Source organism: Pempheris klunzingeri, chromosome 22 (assembly GCF_042242105.1).
Source record: "Pempheris klunzingeri isolate RE-2024b chromosome 22, fPemKlu1.hap1, whole genome shotgun sequence".
In the NCBI taxonomy this organism is placed as follows: domain Eukaryota; kingdom Metazoa; phylum Chordata; class Actinopteri; order Acropomatiformes; family Pempheridae; genus Pempheris; species Pempheris klunzingeri.
Genome location: NC_092033.1, coordinates 17,791,136 through 17,807,498, shown reverse-complemented (window position 1 = coordinate 17,807,498; position 16,363 = coordinate 17,791,136). Strand labels below are relative to the sequence as shown.

Below are 16,363 nucleotides of genomic sequence, written 5' to 3'. Positions count from 1 at the left end.
CTTTCCTCTCTCCACTTCTCTCAGATTTCTAGCCTGGAGTCAGAGTTGCAGGCAGCTCACTCGGCAGCCAGTGAGAATCAGGGGGCGTTGAACACGGCTCAGGATGAATTGGTGACGCTGAGCGAGGAGCTCGCCCAGCTGTACCATCACGTTTGTCTGTGCAACAATGAGACGCCCAACCGCGTCATGCTGGACTACTACAGGTCTGACCCTTGTTTAATTAGTAGGATACGGAGGGTGAAAAAGTTGAGCAACAGATTTACAGATTATGACCAGAAAAAACCCTTTTTCTGAGCCACGTTTGAAATAATGTAGTTTAGGTTGTGTCATAGCGACATGCTAAACAAAAAATGGCTGCAAAAGCTCAAAAAAAGAGGGTGGATGTTAAGAGGTTAAAGGGAGGGCTGCTTGAGGACTAAAGGCATACATTTATTATATATATTTAGAATTTCCTGTCGTTATATCGTTTACATATTAACATTTAGCATACATTCAGAGCACCTGGCCCTCCAGAATGATGTAGTTATCATACATTTTTCCAGGAACTTTTGATTCTCAGTCTGTCATTTAGCCTGTTATGTATGCCATTACTTCTGAGGAGTCATCCTGAAACGGGATACTGATCTTAACCAGCTCCTCCATGAACAGGACAGGATATGCACCGGTCCTCCTCGCTCTTCCATCTGACACTTGATTGTAGTCTCCTTCCCAGAACTGTGGTATAAGCATGCCATTTGTAATATTAGTTGTGTTCCAAGGAAGCTCAATGATGTCCTGAACATTTCTCAACTTTAATGATTTTAAATTGATTTTGAATGCTGATGAAACAAAACTCAGCGAAAGAAAAACAGCATTCAGTGCCTTTGCTGTCTTTTTGTATCCTTTTCCTTGTTTGTGCAGGCAATGATCTCCTCTCTTCACTTTTTGGACAATTGTCTTGACTTTCTTGATATTAAGCACGGGGCTCAGAGACCGGGTGGACCCAAATCCACGAAGCGAGACAGGTTCTATCAGATGTCAAACTCTTTAATACAAACAAAACTTACATGGACACGATACTTACTAAATACTACTACTACATGGCATGGCAATCTATGGCTTGGTTTACAAAAAAACACAAGTGACCTATGATGCTCGGACAGGACAAGACAATCGGGCACAAGACAAAGGGAGACGCAGACTATATATATACACACACAAGGTAATGGGGAACAGGTGGAGACAATCAGGGCGGGGCAGACAATCACCAAGGCGGGAAAACACACAAGGGCAGGAAGTCAATAGCCTGAAACGAGAGGAGAGTTTAGTTTTCAAAATAAAACAGGAAGTGAGAGACGAGACAAAACACAAGTGAACAAAACCAACTTAACAGACACGACGAGACATGACACTTGAGCTATTTCAATCGTTCTTGTTTGAGTTGTTCGTTGAACACAGCAGAAAGTTTGACCATTTTGCCAAGACACCTCATTTGCAATGGGGGTTGAATCATTTCGAGGACACCTGTATACATGCATTCATCTTTGCATTCGTCTGCCACGAAGCACTGAGGTTCATTAGAAAGCTTTACAAAATTCAGTGCTTATTGTAGGCAAGGATCGGCTGCCCTCCATTGCCCACATTGACATTTCTTAACCAGAAAAATGCTGGAAATGACTCTGTCCTCTCTGAGACATATTTGCAGGACTTAGTCTTGCTATCTGTCCCCAACATCCTCCTTGAAGTGGGAAAAGAGCCTCTAGGTATGCTGCCCCTGTGGCTTGGGTCAGGCTCTGCAGGAGCTGGTCACTTCGGTGTTTTCAAAAGTAGATTGAGGAGATTGGAGGAAGTTACAACAGCCTGTAGATGCTCTGACCAAGCTATTTGCCGCTGTGTGAGCAAGGACACGATGTCTATTTCGTACACTCATGCTGTGATTTGAAATCTTGTGTGTCACTGATATATGTTGCATGTCTAAAACTCTGCTTGACGTGCTGCTGCCTGTCTTGGCCTGGGCAGTCATGTAAGGGAGAGTTTTAATGTCAAAGAGGCTTTTCCTGGTTAAAGACAATCCTCTCCCACTCCTGTCTTCGTCTTTGCTATCACACAGCCTACCATTGTCCAGCTTTGCGGAGAACTACCTCTACCTACTAACTAACTATCTTGCCACAGCTCTAAGTAGCCGTCTCAGTTAAATTCCATGTCCCCAGCTTGCCAGAGTGGTGGGACTGGACACTAGACGTTCCCTCTTCACCCCCAATACATTTTTGGGCTCACCAGACACCAATGGCCAAAGCCAGTAGCCGTGCCTGCAAAGGTCCCCAGCTTCAGTTTGCAACCATCTGATGCCTACACGTGTGAGCTGTGACTCCATATGGCAACAAGTCTCATATTGTTTGTCTAATCAGGCAACTGGTGAGCACCCCCCCACGGCCCGTGGTTATATGGTCACGGTTTGACGTTAAAGCTGATTCATGGGCATGATGCATGCTATTGTAACTGGAGTGTGCACTCTCCCCATGTAGAGGGTGTTTGCAGTGAGCAGTTTTTGCCTTCTCCCCCCACCACCACCACCAACACAATGGACGAACTGGAGAGGCTATGTTTTTTGCGGTGTTAATTGTCTGAATCTGGCCCTTATCTGGAAACTTTTATAGGATCGGTTTGCTTTGAGAGTCTGTTTTAGGAGTTATGGGGAAAGCAGATGACAAATGTGTTTGCAGGCTACCAGGAGCAGGCAGAACTGCTGCCAGTGTGGTGAATGAGTATGTAGTATGTTTCAACAGGAGAGCTAGGCTCACACTTCAGAGTCGTCCACTCTCGAATATCTGCTGCAGATATTCACCAACGCGCTAAAAGTTCTTCAGTTTAAAAAAAGCAAAGTCACTCTGTTTTTCTTCTAGACAAGGCAGAGGACTCAGGGGCATCAGTGCCAGTCTTAAAGCCATGTCTTCGGACAACAGCAAAGTTCTCCTCACACCACGCCTAGCCAGGAGGCTGGCCGCCGCCGCCGCTTCGACAACCTCAACTCCCGGTGAGTCGCGGAGCCCCTCGGAGTCTCCTTCCAAGGAGCCCTTATCTGGGCGGGAGGAGAGAGAGGAGAAGGAGGGGGACAGGGAACCGTCTGAGCAAAGCCTGCCGCCCTGCACCCCTCCGACCCGCTCACCCAGCATCAGTGCCTCTTCATCATCTTCTTCGTCGTCGTCGCCTGCCCTGGAGCCAGTCGCCGAGCTGCGCAGGGAGCCCATGAACATCTACAACCTCAACGCCATCATCAGAGACCAGGTAGAACCCGGATCTCTTTGGAATTCCTTTGAACTTCCTTTCTTTCCCCTCCTCTCTTCAGCTTTTCCGTTCACGCACTCATTTCTCAATTGAATCCCCGTCAACAGAAAACCCTCTCTCTCTTTCCTCTCCTCTCTGCTCTCCCTCTAATCTCTTCCCTACGATATGAAGACTTTAGAAAACTGCTCTGGGCTCTCATCTCTCCCCGCCTCTCTTTCCTCACAGATGAAATCCCTCCTTTTGGCCAAATTCCTCATCGTTTCTCTTCTCTATTTTCAATTCATTGATAACTTTCTCTCTCCTCTCACTTATTCCCCTCAAGCAGAATTAAGCAGACCTCTTGTATCCTTTTATCTCGTCTAGTCCTCACCTCCTACCTCCTCCGCCTCTCTCTCCTCCTCCTCCTCCTCCTCCCCCAGGTGAAGCACCTCCAGCGGGCAGTAGACAGATCTCTCCAACTATCCAGACAGAGAGCTGCAGCCAGGGAACTGGCCCCTCTCCTGGACAAGGACAAAGAGAGCTGTTTGGAGGAGATCCTGAAGCTCAAGTCTTTGCTCAGCACCAAGAGAGAGCAGATAGCCACCCTCAGACTGGTGCTCAAGGCCAACAAGCAGGTGAGACGCGTGAGGCGTTGGTGTGCGCGAGTGCAGCTGAGCGACGCTGACGGGTATCTTGGTGTCTTGGATCATGTCATGCAAATGATGCGGCAAGCAAGTACACCAAATAACTGTATTACAAAAGTATCTCACATGCAGAAATAAATATGGATGCTCTTTTATTGCAGCTGACTTGATGTAATGTGATATTTTGCTCCAAGATTAGATTCCCTCCAAATGATGGATACGAGCTAAAACATTGGGGCTTTTTCTGATGCATCCACCACCCAAACTGAGGATTTGCAGACATTTTAATAGCCAATGGCTTTATTCAAAAAGGACAACCTACGATATGTTTATCTGTTTACAGACTCTATTATCAATTCCTTATCCAGTTAAGCCTCGTCCTCAACATATTGTGTTATGAGACACAAAAATAATAACTCAAACCAGCGTCAAGTGCTGGGTTTGACAATACATTTAGGAAACGAATCCAGCTGCTGGCCTAGGCTCCCCTGAAAAACCAACATGGTCGACTGAAGAACTGACCTGTCTGTGCCAAACCTTTTCCCCATTGCTGTATAGTTTTCATTGGCTGTTTTATAAACGGCTTTTCCATAAAGAATGCGTGCATCAGAGATTCAGTGCAGTGGCTGCAGCTGAAATGACTCACTGATAGAATGTCTACTGTAGAAACAGAACTCTGATATGGAATTAGAATGATAGAACTATACTGTGGACAATGACTCAGTCTGCACCGGTCTTATACATAACTTCACATATGTAATACTGAAGAGCTGTTGTCGTAAGCAGATGTTGCACATTTAAGAATCTGTGTGTGTGTGTGTGTGTGTGTGTGTGTGTGTGTGTGTGTGTGCTCACCCAGACGGCAGAGGGGGCCCTGGCCAACCTGAAGAGTAAGTATGAGGCGGAGAAGTCTATGGTGACTGACACCATGATGAAGCTGAGGAACGAGCTGAAGGCGCTGAAGGAGGACGCTGCCACTTTCTCCTCTCTGCGGGCCATGTTTGCCACCAGGTCAGAGACCACTACTCGTTTTAGCCTGCAGAGATTAAGCCACAGAGCAGCTCCCCTTAGCAGTTACATTCAAGCCAACGTCTCATACCAGTTCTTTCGTTTCTATGTGTTTGAATGGCATTTTCTCTCAATCCAACAATCAACAGATGTTTTAGGAAATAATCTTATTTGCTCTTACAGCTGAGAGTTAGGTGAGAAGAATAATAGCAGTCCTGTGTCTGCAGGTTTAAATATAAAAAGCTACAGAAAGACTGGAAATGGAAGCGGCTACGCTATCTCTGTCTGAAGGTGGCAAAATCTGCCTAAAAGCACTGTAGGGATGCTTTTCTGTGGTCGTAGCAATGAAGAGAGGAGTCCAATTCAAGAAGTTTCTGTAGGTGTACGAGGTCGGAGTCTAACATCACAGGCATAGATGAGACTAAGGAATACAGAGCAAAGCTACCACATCTTGTTCGAATGTATAAAAACTTCAAACTGTGAGAGCAACACGTGTTTTAAGGGGCTCTGGGAAGTTTCTGTGCTAACAGATTTGAGAACAGTATCATCCAACTTGAAAGCGAAATGTCAAACTATGAACTAAGGTAACGATATTGGATTCACCTTGCTTGTGGTGGTTTTCACATTTCTACCTGCTCCGTCTTTAATGCTCTTTTATTTTGTCTTTCCTTCAACCCCCTGGTTGCGCTTGTCAGGTGCGACGAGTATGTGACCCAGCTGGACGAAATGCAAAGGCAGCTGGCTGCTGCCGAGGATGAGAAGAAGACCTTGAACTCCCTCCTGCGGATGGCCATCCAGCAGAAACTGGCCCTCACTCAGCGCCTGGAGGATTTGGCCTTTGATCAAGAGCAAACACACCGCACCCGCGGGAGCAGGCTTGCCCGCAGGAAGACCAGCACCCCCAAAGTAAGTCCCCCGGCCTCGGCTTCGGCCTCCAAGCTAGAGCAAGGCTCCACATCAGCTTTGGCCCCTTTCAGCCTCCCCCCCTCTGGCCTTACTAGTCTTACGTCAGTCCTTCCTGAGGATCCCGCTGCGCCCCTTAGCCCATCCTTGGTCAGTGCAGCTGCTGCAGCTCTGGCCTCAGATCTCACTTCCCCTGTATCACCTATACCCCCCCGCAGTCCGTCATCATCCGCGGTCCCCTCACTGACTGGCCCGGCAGCGCCAGAGAGCCCCCCATCTCTGGAGGCCCCGTCCTCTCCCTCTGCACAGACCCCGCCCTCAACCCCTCTGAGGCTGGCTCACTCCCAGTGGACCCTGGGGGTGCGAACGTTTGTGGTCGACTCCCACAGTTTCAGTGTCAACATCTCGTCCCCTGCTCTGCCCCGTAGCTCGGCCCTCTCCAGGCACTACACCCCAGACTCTCACACACCTCCCCAATCCACTACGGCCACGAGGCCCACCCAGCCAGGAAGTGCCCCCGCCTCTCCCTATCGGTCCCCTATTGTGGGGCTCAGGCGCTCCACGTGGAGTCCCTCGCCCCGAACTCGGCCCTTCTCCGGCCTGTCGCGCTCTTCTGTCCTCCACACTCCTTCTTCATCCTCCCCTTACTCTTCCTCTTCCTCTTACTCCCCTTCTTCCTCCCACAATTATTCCTCCACCCACCACAGCTCCTCTCCAGCTTTCACCCCCTCCAGCTCCTACCTGTCATCTGGCACCTCCGCCTCCTACAGCCACTCCAGCCACTACACGCCCCTCTACCCCAGATACTACAGCTCTTACCGGCCACGGCACTGACTCCCTACTGTAAGTCCTTTACTAGAAGCCGTTAGAAGGCTTTTCCACCGGGCTCCTTAATGACACTAAAACTGCAACTCCCATCATCCTTCTCTTTTTGTCACCTGAGAGAGTGGGGGCTCACAGAGAGGAGGACAGAGTGGTTTCCTATTTCCCAGTTCCTGTTTTCCTGTGCCTAAGCTTTGGCCAATGGGTTCTGAATGTTCAGTGACTTTGCTCAGGGATTTGACATAAGGAGCACAAGCGGCCCCGCCTTCCTTTTATTGTGAGGCTGCTGATTGGTCCACAGGACGACGTTAACAGAGACTTTTTTTGTGAGAGTTTTTAGCATTTGGGTTCTTCAAGTTGAGACCACGCATGCATGAAATGACACAGAAGACATTCAGACATTGATTGGACACTCGGCGGACACTTTCACTGGTTTGAATGAGGGCCATGATACACTAAATACATCCTCTAAATTCAATGTAATATCCACTGTTCTAAATGGTAATGAGTCTCATATACTGTATACTGAAACACTGTAAACCACATGTCTTTTAGCTCGTACATTCTTCTTTGGTGATGAGGTACTTGGATGCGGAAGGGTTCAGTATGATTCAAACAAACGAGTGTGTCACCTGAACGCGTCTGATTCGGATGGCGACAGTCCCAGGGAGTAAGAAATGCGTTATCCTAGATAGATGGGGGTACTTGTAGTTGTGTGACAAATCAAAAAAAGAGAGACCTGGCCCGTCACTGCGCAATTCTCAATTTTGGAAAGCTAAAAAGAAAAAAGTTGACCTTCCAACAAGAACTATGTTTGAAGCATACTGACTCCTTTGGTGTTTCAGCTTTGATATTCTATAATCTGTCTCTCACATGCACACTTGTAACGAGGACTAGTCATTAGTACGCGCCGCTTCTGTCACGGTGGCTGACGCTTTCCGTAAGGAATCTATTAGTTCACCTCAATGACTACACACCTCTTGTTGTCATCAACTTAATGTTTAGCAATTTTTGTCCATCTCCAGCGCCACCCGGTGGTTCGCTCTTATATAGCCATGTACACAGCAATGCATGCTCCTTGTGAAAATTGATGTGCTGCGCGGTGCAGGCTGTATGGATGGCTGTCATAGGGAAGAAGTCGTGAGAGGGAGGGAGGAAGGGAGGGGGAGAGCACTCAAACATCAACTGAATCCTGTAGTATAGTCATTGTGCGAGGAAGAAACAGAACTTGGAGTTGGCTCTTGGATGTGTCTCAATAGTGTGAATCTCCTTTCTCCTCATTTCTTATTCGATCCTGTCGCTAAAGTGAACTGCTAAATTAACTAATGAATTCCAAAAAAAAAAAGCCCCAACAAAGTCCTCCAGCGTGTCACCCAGTAGTTACAGAAGGGTGGTCGGAGTGGTGGAGGGAGGTTTTTTGCCTTTGAGCAAGTTGCAAATTCCCAGCTGTAAACAGCTACACTGGTTAGAATTTGAAATATGAACTCTCAATAATTTGTGAAATGCCTCTTTTGGTCCAAATCTGCCCTGTGCTCATTCATTGGTCGGTTTCGGATCCTGGACCTACCAAACTGCTGTCTAACGATGGCCATAACAGAGGGACACCAGTAGATTTGTCTGATTAAATATTTAGATATATTTAGAGATTGTTAGGTAGAAATCTGAGAATTTACTTAACAGGAAGAGGAAGATCGAGACTATTCTGACTCATCATCTTGGCTGACCTCAGAGTTATACCGATAAACTCACAATATGCCGCACCCTCTTGTGCCTCTGAGGCCATCTGCAGAGGTTAGTCCAGGAACACGTAGTGAATGGCTTCAGGTCATGCGAAGGCTTGTTCATTGCACTTGCACCAAACTCAGGGAACATGATGCACCTCATTCAGCCTGAAAAGAGTAAACAACCAAAATAGAGAGAGACTGATTCATATCATATCGTTTTGACTGAGAGAAAGGATCTCACATATTAGATCAAAGGTTAGAGTTAAAGGGATTCTTCAATTCTAAGAAATGAGGTGGTGTTACATTTAACTCAGCGTCACATGAGAAGATACATATCAATTCCTTCTGGGTATCCAGTACAGAGATTAGACTGGGGTTAGTGTAAGCCTATCTCAGCACAAAGACTGGAAGCAGGGGGGAGAGTACTAACGTATGTTGGCAGAATGGACCATTCCATCATACTTCTGTGTTCCTCCTTTGTACTGACAACAGATCACTCTGGTTTAATTTGCTGACTCAACTTAGTTAAAGGATAACTGATATTCTAACTTGACATATTTTGGGTTTGAAATGACTAATAGGTAAAAAAAATCTTTCTTTGAATTGGTCCAGTAGATCTCCTCTGCCAGCAGCTGCAAAACGGGTAGCAACGGTTGTAACATGGTAGAAGTACACCGGATCACAGCAGGTCCACTAAGAGTGCTCGTTTCAGCCACTGACAGGCTCAGAGTGGCTCAGACTGAAGCGTCTGACGGCGTTATGGAGCGGATCCCCACAGAGAGAGACCTGTCAGATCATTTTTGAAAGAATATTGATCTCTTTTAAGCCACCAGACTGCATTGAAAAAAAACATTCTATCATTTGAGCTAGGAGAACACGGGAGTTGCGGGTCTAACGCTGCATCCATCGATTCGTTTCTTTGTGTTATTTCATTTTACGTTTAACTGTCGTGTTGGATCCAACTGATCCTTTAAACACGACAGTCACACAGTAGCACAGGTGATGTACTGGACCAGTTCAAAACCCTTTTGTACCTACTAGTAACTAAATTAAAAACCCAGGATTAAACACTGAAGTCAACCTTTAGTGATTGATTTTTTGAGATTAAACTTTCAGTGATAGGAGCAGCCATCTTTGCCCCTGTGTTCACCCCTTATTTAGGTCTTTCTGCCAAATGGGAAACGTAGTAGCTGTGAGAAAAACCTGATATTTTTGATTCAGAAATGAAACAACAGAAGATGGCTGTCGTGAATGGTTTCTATTTGAACAATACAGATTAGTATTATCCACAATCCTGCATATACACCTTCCAGGATCCGTTTTGTTCACCCATCATATGTGGTTAGCAAGCAAACTGGCCACCAGCACTTACCCCCCTCACACCTGTACTAGACTCACCCTCGATGCTGATCTTCTCGTCTGACCTGAGTTGACAGCCAACTATTTTCTTGAAATGTTTTTGATGTACTTCTATCAGCTGGCTGACATGATATCTGAGATCCTACCAGTTCAGCACACATGATGCCGTACTCCCTGTGTCTGTGTGTGCCTTACAAAGCGTATTATACACAGTGTAGCCTAATAACAAATGCCTGGAAAACAAAACCTTTTTTTAATGTGCTTCCTGTTTTGTTTTTCTGTTTTTTTCATTTCCACACTTGTACCTCGGGCTAAAATGCTGGGTTTTGTATGTAATTGTGTTTTTGGTTTCGATTGCTTTCAGAAGGGTGGATAATGACTGGGTGAAGTTAGAGAATACTTGTAGCTGTCGGTAGATACTTTTGTCCAGAATGCAGACTTGGCCGATACTTGCCCGTGTCCCCTTTTCCCCTTTTCTACAATATATACCCCTCCCACCCCCCACCCCAACCTTTAACCACCACTTTTCTTCTTTCTTTCCCATCTAGTAATTCAGACTATCACTCTTCTCTGTTGTCTCTTTACTTTTGTCTAATACTGTAAATGTAAACGACAATACACAAGTTTTTCAATATGCAACATGGGGCAAAAACTCATTTGACAGGCGTCTTTATGTTCCAGCTCTTTGATTTGGCTCCCTTTTTCCACGACGGGCCCTCATCTTACCTGTATTTTCTTCTACCTTAAACAACTGAAGCACTACGTCTATTATCTGATTTGTAAGGAGCAAACGGCATTTCAATCAATCAATCAATCAATCTTTATTTATATAGCGCCAAATCACAACAGCGTTATCTCAAGACGCTTTCCATGAAGAGCAGGTCTAGACCAAACTCTTTAATTAGAGAGAGACCCAACGAAAGCATCAGATGTTACATTGAGCATCAGTGGCAGGAAGAACTCCCCTTTAACGGGAAGAAACCTCGAACAGACCCAGGCTCAATGTGGGCGGCTTCTGTAGGGGTCAGCGTTGGTTTGAGAAGGCGCCTCTTTACTTTTTCTGTATGTTAGCACTCAATCAATGATTTCATTGTGAAGAATATTTAGACACGCGGCGTTGGGTTGGATGTTCACATTGCACACTAAAGCTGATCCGTGTCTTTGAAGCCTGGCCTCTATGTCTAATTGTAATCAGATAGTTAGCAGCAAATTTACTTTCTTCACTGTGTTTTTTTAGTACAGATCATGTACTGCCTATCATTTTCTTAAGAACGCTGTATGAGTTCAGATTTTTTTGTGTTTCCTTCCTCTCAACTGCTGGTTTCCATTTATCTCCGTGGTGTGAAAGTCAAACATGCAGTTACTTGAAACCCACTGCAGAACTGTCACACCAGATAAAATGGTTCTGCATCTCCGTCTGCCAGAACTTGGCCATCTCAGCCACTGAACGGCTCAATATAAACCCCGTAGAATCACGTGTGACTTTACACTCCCTTTTATGTATCACAAAGAGTGGCTCAATGGTGAATTCATCCTCCCGTTACAAATGTTGTGGAGCTGCTCAGTGGCTGAAATGACTACGATCCAGGAAGTGGTGATACAAAACACAGTCAGCAACGCTCTTACTTTGTAGTAAAGCGAAGCAATTGGAGGTGATTATAACACGTGAATGAACAGAAACATAATGGCCACTTGGGAAGTAGGAAAAACATCTAAAACAACCAATATGTGAAACAACACAGAGAAATCTTGAAAATTGCCCCCACTAATGTTGATGCCTTTTAAAAATGCCCCCCATAATGACCACTAATAACACCCGCTCAGCCATGTGGAATTGGTTTAGGGGTCAGTGCTTTATAAAAAGGCGTATCCGATGTTAGCTTGAGATATTTTCGATCCGATTGAAATTACTTTCAGTACATATGTTAGCGTAGTGTTGTCACTGTGTCAGCGGCACTGCAGGATTATCATTCGGGTAATATTTGCTCATTTATTCCATTATGGTCACATGGGCATCCAAGATTTGATTCGCTGAAGAAAAGTTGAGGTGATTCAAAAGTGGACTCCAATCGAATGTACTCGTAGCATCTTGTAGCATCTTGTGTGGGTGTAGCCTGTTTCTTGGCTGAGGTAAAAGAAGGAAACCAGTGTGCTCTCCTCTCTGTGATACCCTTGCTCGTCACACACACACACACACACACACATGCACACACACACCTCCCTACTCTCCAATTTGACCAGTGAGAGACAACCTGGAGTCTGTCAAATGTTGTTTTCTGCCCCATGGTACACGTACCGGTACACCAGCTGTGTACTGTTATGTTATAATCTCTTAGATGGGACCCAAAGGAAAAGATTTCATGCAACAAACATGTAAAGCTGATAGCTTTGCCAGCCTGGATGCAGCTTGAAAAAAAAAAAAGGGTCGGAGAGAAATATTACAGTGTAAAAAAAGTATTTGTTCAGTCTGATATTGAAGCACTTTCTCTACAATATTACATTAGTGCTTTTAAGCAACCTCTCACTTCTTAGGAGTTATGGCTTTGTTACAGTCACATGGAAGTGGAGTTTTTGCATACAGACATTTCATTAAGCAACAGAGCCGACCTTCACATATTACCGATTGGTTGGACCTTAGTGGTGCAGAGTCAAAGATCTGCAGAGTGAAACATAACGGGTGGTACTCAGTAGTCAAGGTGAAGGCCTGATGAAAACGTGCGACGAATTTCTCTTCCTTAGTTCGTGACAGGTAAGTATCTCAGAGGAGCTTCAGGCTGCAATCTTTGAAAGCCATCTAGACTAACTAGTTAAGAAAAAAACCTTTGGACATCAAGGTTGTCGTACGCAGGGGGAATCAAATGTGTTCACGCTACCGTACGTATTTGCATCCTCTCAAAGTTGGTCGGTCGACAGAAGAAACGGAGGCGGCCATTGCTCGAGAAAGGTCTAGACATTAACAAATCTTGCAAATATGTATGAATGCAGTGGAAATAAGTACGGCCAAGATTGTTCCCACCATTGACAGTGGATCTCTTAAGCAGCAAAGTGACACTGACGGTCTGCAAAAATTGCAGAAACTAGCCAGAGTAACTGGATTTTTAAAATATCCCATCCATGTAACCACACATCACGTTTTATGAATGTCCAGGTCACCATCAGCGTGTTTATTTAACAGATAGCCTGTCTTGCAATGCCTGGAGCACAGCACAGCTTCGGGAACCCTTACACTCCCTATCTGGAGGCACCAGCCAACCACAAACAACCAGACAGCCAAACTGTGCTTCCAAGACAGATTCAGGCCTTTTCAACCTTCAGGTCACAGTTCGGTCTGAAGGTGACCCCCCCCCCTGACCCGACTGTGCCCCAGGGAAGTTCACGTGACCAGATTCCAAAAATTCCTATAGACAAATCAATTTTCTAATCAGCATAGCAGCCGGACCAGCAGGAATAAACCCGATCCACTGAGCCGTCATCATCCTGTCAGTGCTGAGATCATCTGCAGTGGAACATTTGTCAGTGTGTGTAATATTAGAGGTTTTCTGCATCACCAGCTAGAGATTATGTCACTGTAACTGCATGACTTCACATGGTGACAGTGCTGTAGTGTATGGCTCACACAGTAGGCTGTAACGTGGTTCTTCAGCTGAGAATCGTTGCTTTTACAATATTTTAGCTTTTTACGGCCAATTTCACTCTGAACGTACTTTGGTCTGGACCAGGTTGGGTTTGCAGCACAAGTTACCACACTAACCGACTAATCTTGCTTCGTAGTACACCCCTAAGGGGGCCTAAGTTGTACTAAAAAAGTTAAGTAGAAGCACATTAATCAAATAGAGCTGCAAACAGAGATCCCTGTCATATTCACTGAATTCAAACTATACATTTTTCCAAACTAACATCAAGAGAACTTACTAATTGACTCCACGGTTGTTTAGTTTGTGGGGACATATCACATTACCATGATTGCTCTTGCAGAGTAAAGTCAAGTATAATCAGAAACAAGTAAGTTTCTGTTAAAACAGCTCCATAAAGTTGACAGTTGTTTACCATTTTTTTCTAATGCTCTGGCCTTTGTTCAGTGTCATAACACAATGGAACTGCTAATTTTGGGTAATTCCCTCAGGCAAAGTCAGCAGAAATGCAGACGAAAGGAAAGTGTGTGCTCAGGGCTCCAAATATCTATGGAACACCCTAATGCCCTCGAGGGTTTAACAGTGGGACAGTCCACAGTCCAAACTGTGGGACTCAGCGGGAACGCACCTCAAACTGTGGGACTTTGTGAGTGTGAACATTGGGATCGGTAAATCTGTATTTGTACAGCTCCTTTCTAGTCATTTCCACTACTCTTAGCACTTTTACATCACATCCTCATTCAAAAGTCATTCATTCAGGAGGAATCTAAGCTGGAGGAGATTGTTCTTTCACACACTGAAGCTGCTTCAGGAGCAGGTTGGGGTTCGGCGTCTTGCCCAAAGATACTTCGACGTGCTGACTTAGAGGAGCCGAGGATCAAACCGCCGACTTTCTGATTAATGGATGACCCACTCGGTTGGGCCGGTAGTCAGGGGCTGAGGCAGTGCCTCCTGGCTTTCTGTTGCAGATGTAAGAAAAGCTCTATGAAAATCCCACAATTGACTGATTTCAAAATCCAGCCCTTCAACTTGCTGTAACCTTGCTCAACAATACAGACTGTAGACAATAGTGTCCACCTCTTTAAAATACAGTGTAGAATTATTGTTTCATCATTCCCTTCAAGCCCTTTTCGTCTGAGTGCTGGTCTTGGATGATGACACAGTTTATAGTTATACCTGCCGTGTGGGTCAAATGTTATTGCAGTCACATACGTTAACTTGCGACTACACATGTTAAACTTATTCAAAAGGGCCCATGAAGCTTGTAGCTGCAATAAAAGGTTGTACTGAGCAACAGAAGTGAAGCTCTCTGTTGATACAGGTAGTCACTATAACTATAATTCACTCTCACCCAGCAACAGGAACAGCAGGGTTGGAGAAGCTCCAAATGTAAGTTGTTTGAAATGTGAAGACTTAAGCCTTGACTGGAATACGTCGGGAATCATTAAATACACGATTCATGATGATAACATGATAATGATGACATTATTGGAGCAACACTGAGTCCCACCTACCAAAGGAAAATAAACCAAACTGGGGTTCCTCCTCTTTCCATTGCCTCTTCAGACCTGCTAAGTCAGACAAAAGCGTTTTTTTGGCTCCAAACCCTGTAAAAAAAAAAAAAAAAAAATGTCTGTCTAGCTAAAACTCCTCTTCCTGTCACAGCATCATCTTATTACAGAATTTATTTTACTGTGAGCAAACCCTTCTTGGTGGGCAGACTGTAAGCAGCACCTCTGAGCTAGCGTTAGTCCAAACATCCAGACTGTTAAATATCATCCCACTAAATGTGTCCGATGCCTGTTTGCTTTCTGACCACTTTCTGCGCGTGTGTATATACCAAGTATTTTCAAGCTTTAACTGTACAGTGTTATGTTAATACATACTGTAAACGTCTATGAATGAATACTTTGTGTTTCGCATTTTTGTGATTGGGTGATTGCTCATCATTCTGCTCTATTATTCCTCACGTGGGATAATTTATTTCCATCATTTCCATTTGAAGAGTTCCTTTGCAAACACCACTTTCAGAATAATCCCCCCTGGAGTGCGCGCACAAAAAGCAAAAAAAGGATTTGGGATGATAATAATAATAAAAGGAACCTCTAATTTATATAAGCTCAAGTTCATACGGTCGCACAACAGAAGTGAAAAGAAAGAAGAGCTTAACGTCACTTTCCGTGAAAAGTACTAAATCTAATCTACCCATAACTTCACTGATGTGGGTAAGTGCCGAGGCCCTTGCTTTGGACAAGCCTTTTATCACCCTTCGTGTCTAAATCTGAAAAACATACGGTGCATATTGGTGTTGTGTGTCTATCTAACAGTGTTAGTCTCTTGCAGATCGTCAGTAGCCTTCTGCCACAGTGCCGTTCCTCGTACCCTCCCCACAGCTGAGGCCTCAACCCTCACAGGTAAAAGCAACATCACAGTCACACCAGCTACCAGCAGACTCTAGCCAAAGTCTTTCACTGACCCCCCCACCCCCACCCCCTTACTAAGGGAATGATATTTGGGCACCATGGCAGCAATCATCCATTATTTGTTACTCTAGTTATACCAATGCTTGAGGCATGGCAGTCTGTCGGTCGGTCTGTCCACCACTATTGGATGGATTGCCATAAACGTTTCGTACAAGCATGCATGATCTCCAGAGGATGTGTCCTGCTGACTTTGGTGACTCTCTGACTTTTCCTTAAGCGCCGCCGTGAGGTTCACATGTGTCTTCTTCACCACTTTTCTGTACGCATCCATCCTTTATGATTAAGTTGCTGACTAGTCAAAGATGAAGGCAGCGAGTGGGCGGAACTTTAGATACTATGAACAGCACATGGAATGAATGGTGTACCTATATAGCTATTATTGCAATAAAGCTATAAAGAGTTTGTGTGAGGTAATTACTTCAAAAGAACACGTCTTACATGTATCTACACCCATTAGTGGAAGTACAGTGTTGACTATTGAGTAACATTTTAAATGTACTTGTAATGGAGTATTATTTAGACTGTTCTTTATTTAAGTAAAGGAT

The 16,363-nt window shown here is 44.9% G+C and overlaps 1 protein-coding gene across 1 annotated transcript in view; it reads left to right on the top strand.

The window, feature by feature from the left end:
• LOC139221699 (protein bicaudal D homolog 1-like) overlaps positions 1-6,632 on the top strand; it is a 31,131-nt gene extending 24,499 nt beyond the window's left edge. The window contains exons 7-11 of the mRNA XM_070853620.1: positions 25-203; positions 2,883-3,264; positions 3,684-3,878; positions 4,747-4,898; positions 5,591-6,632. Of these exons, the coding sequence (XP_070709721.1) occupies positions 25-203; positions 2,883-3,264; positions 3,684-3,878; positions 4,747-4,898; positions 5,591-6,632 (1,950 nt within the window). The remainder of the gene's footprint in view (positions 1-24; positions 204-2,882; positions 3,265-3,683; positions 3,879-4,746; positions 4,899-5,590) is intronic.
• The last annotated feature ends 9,731 nt before the right edge of the window (positions 6,633-16,363 follow it).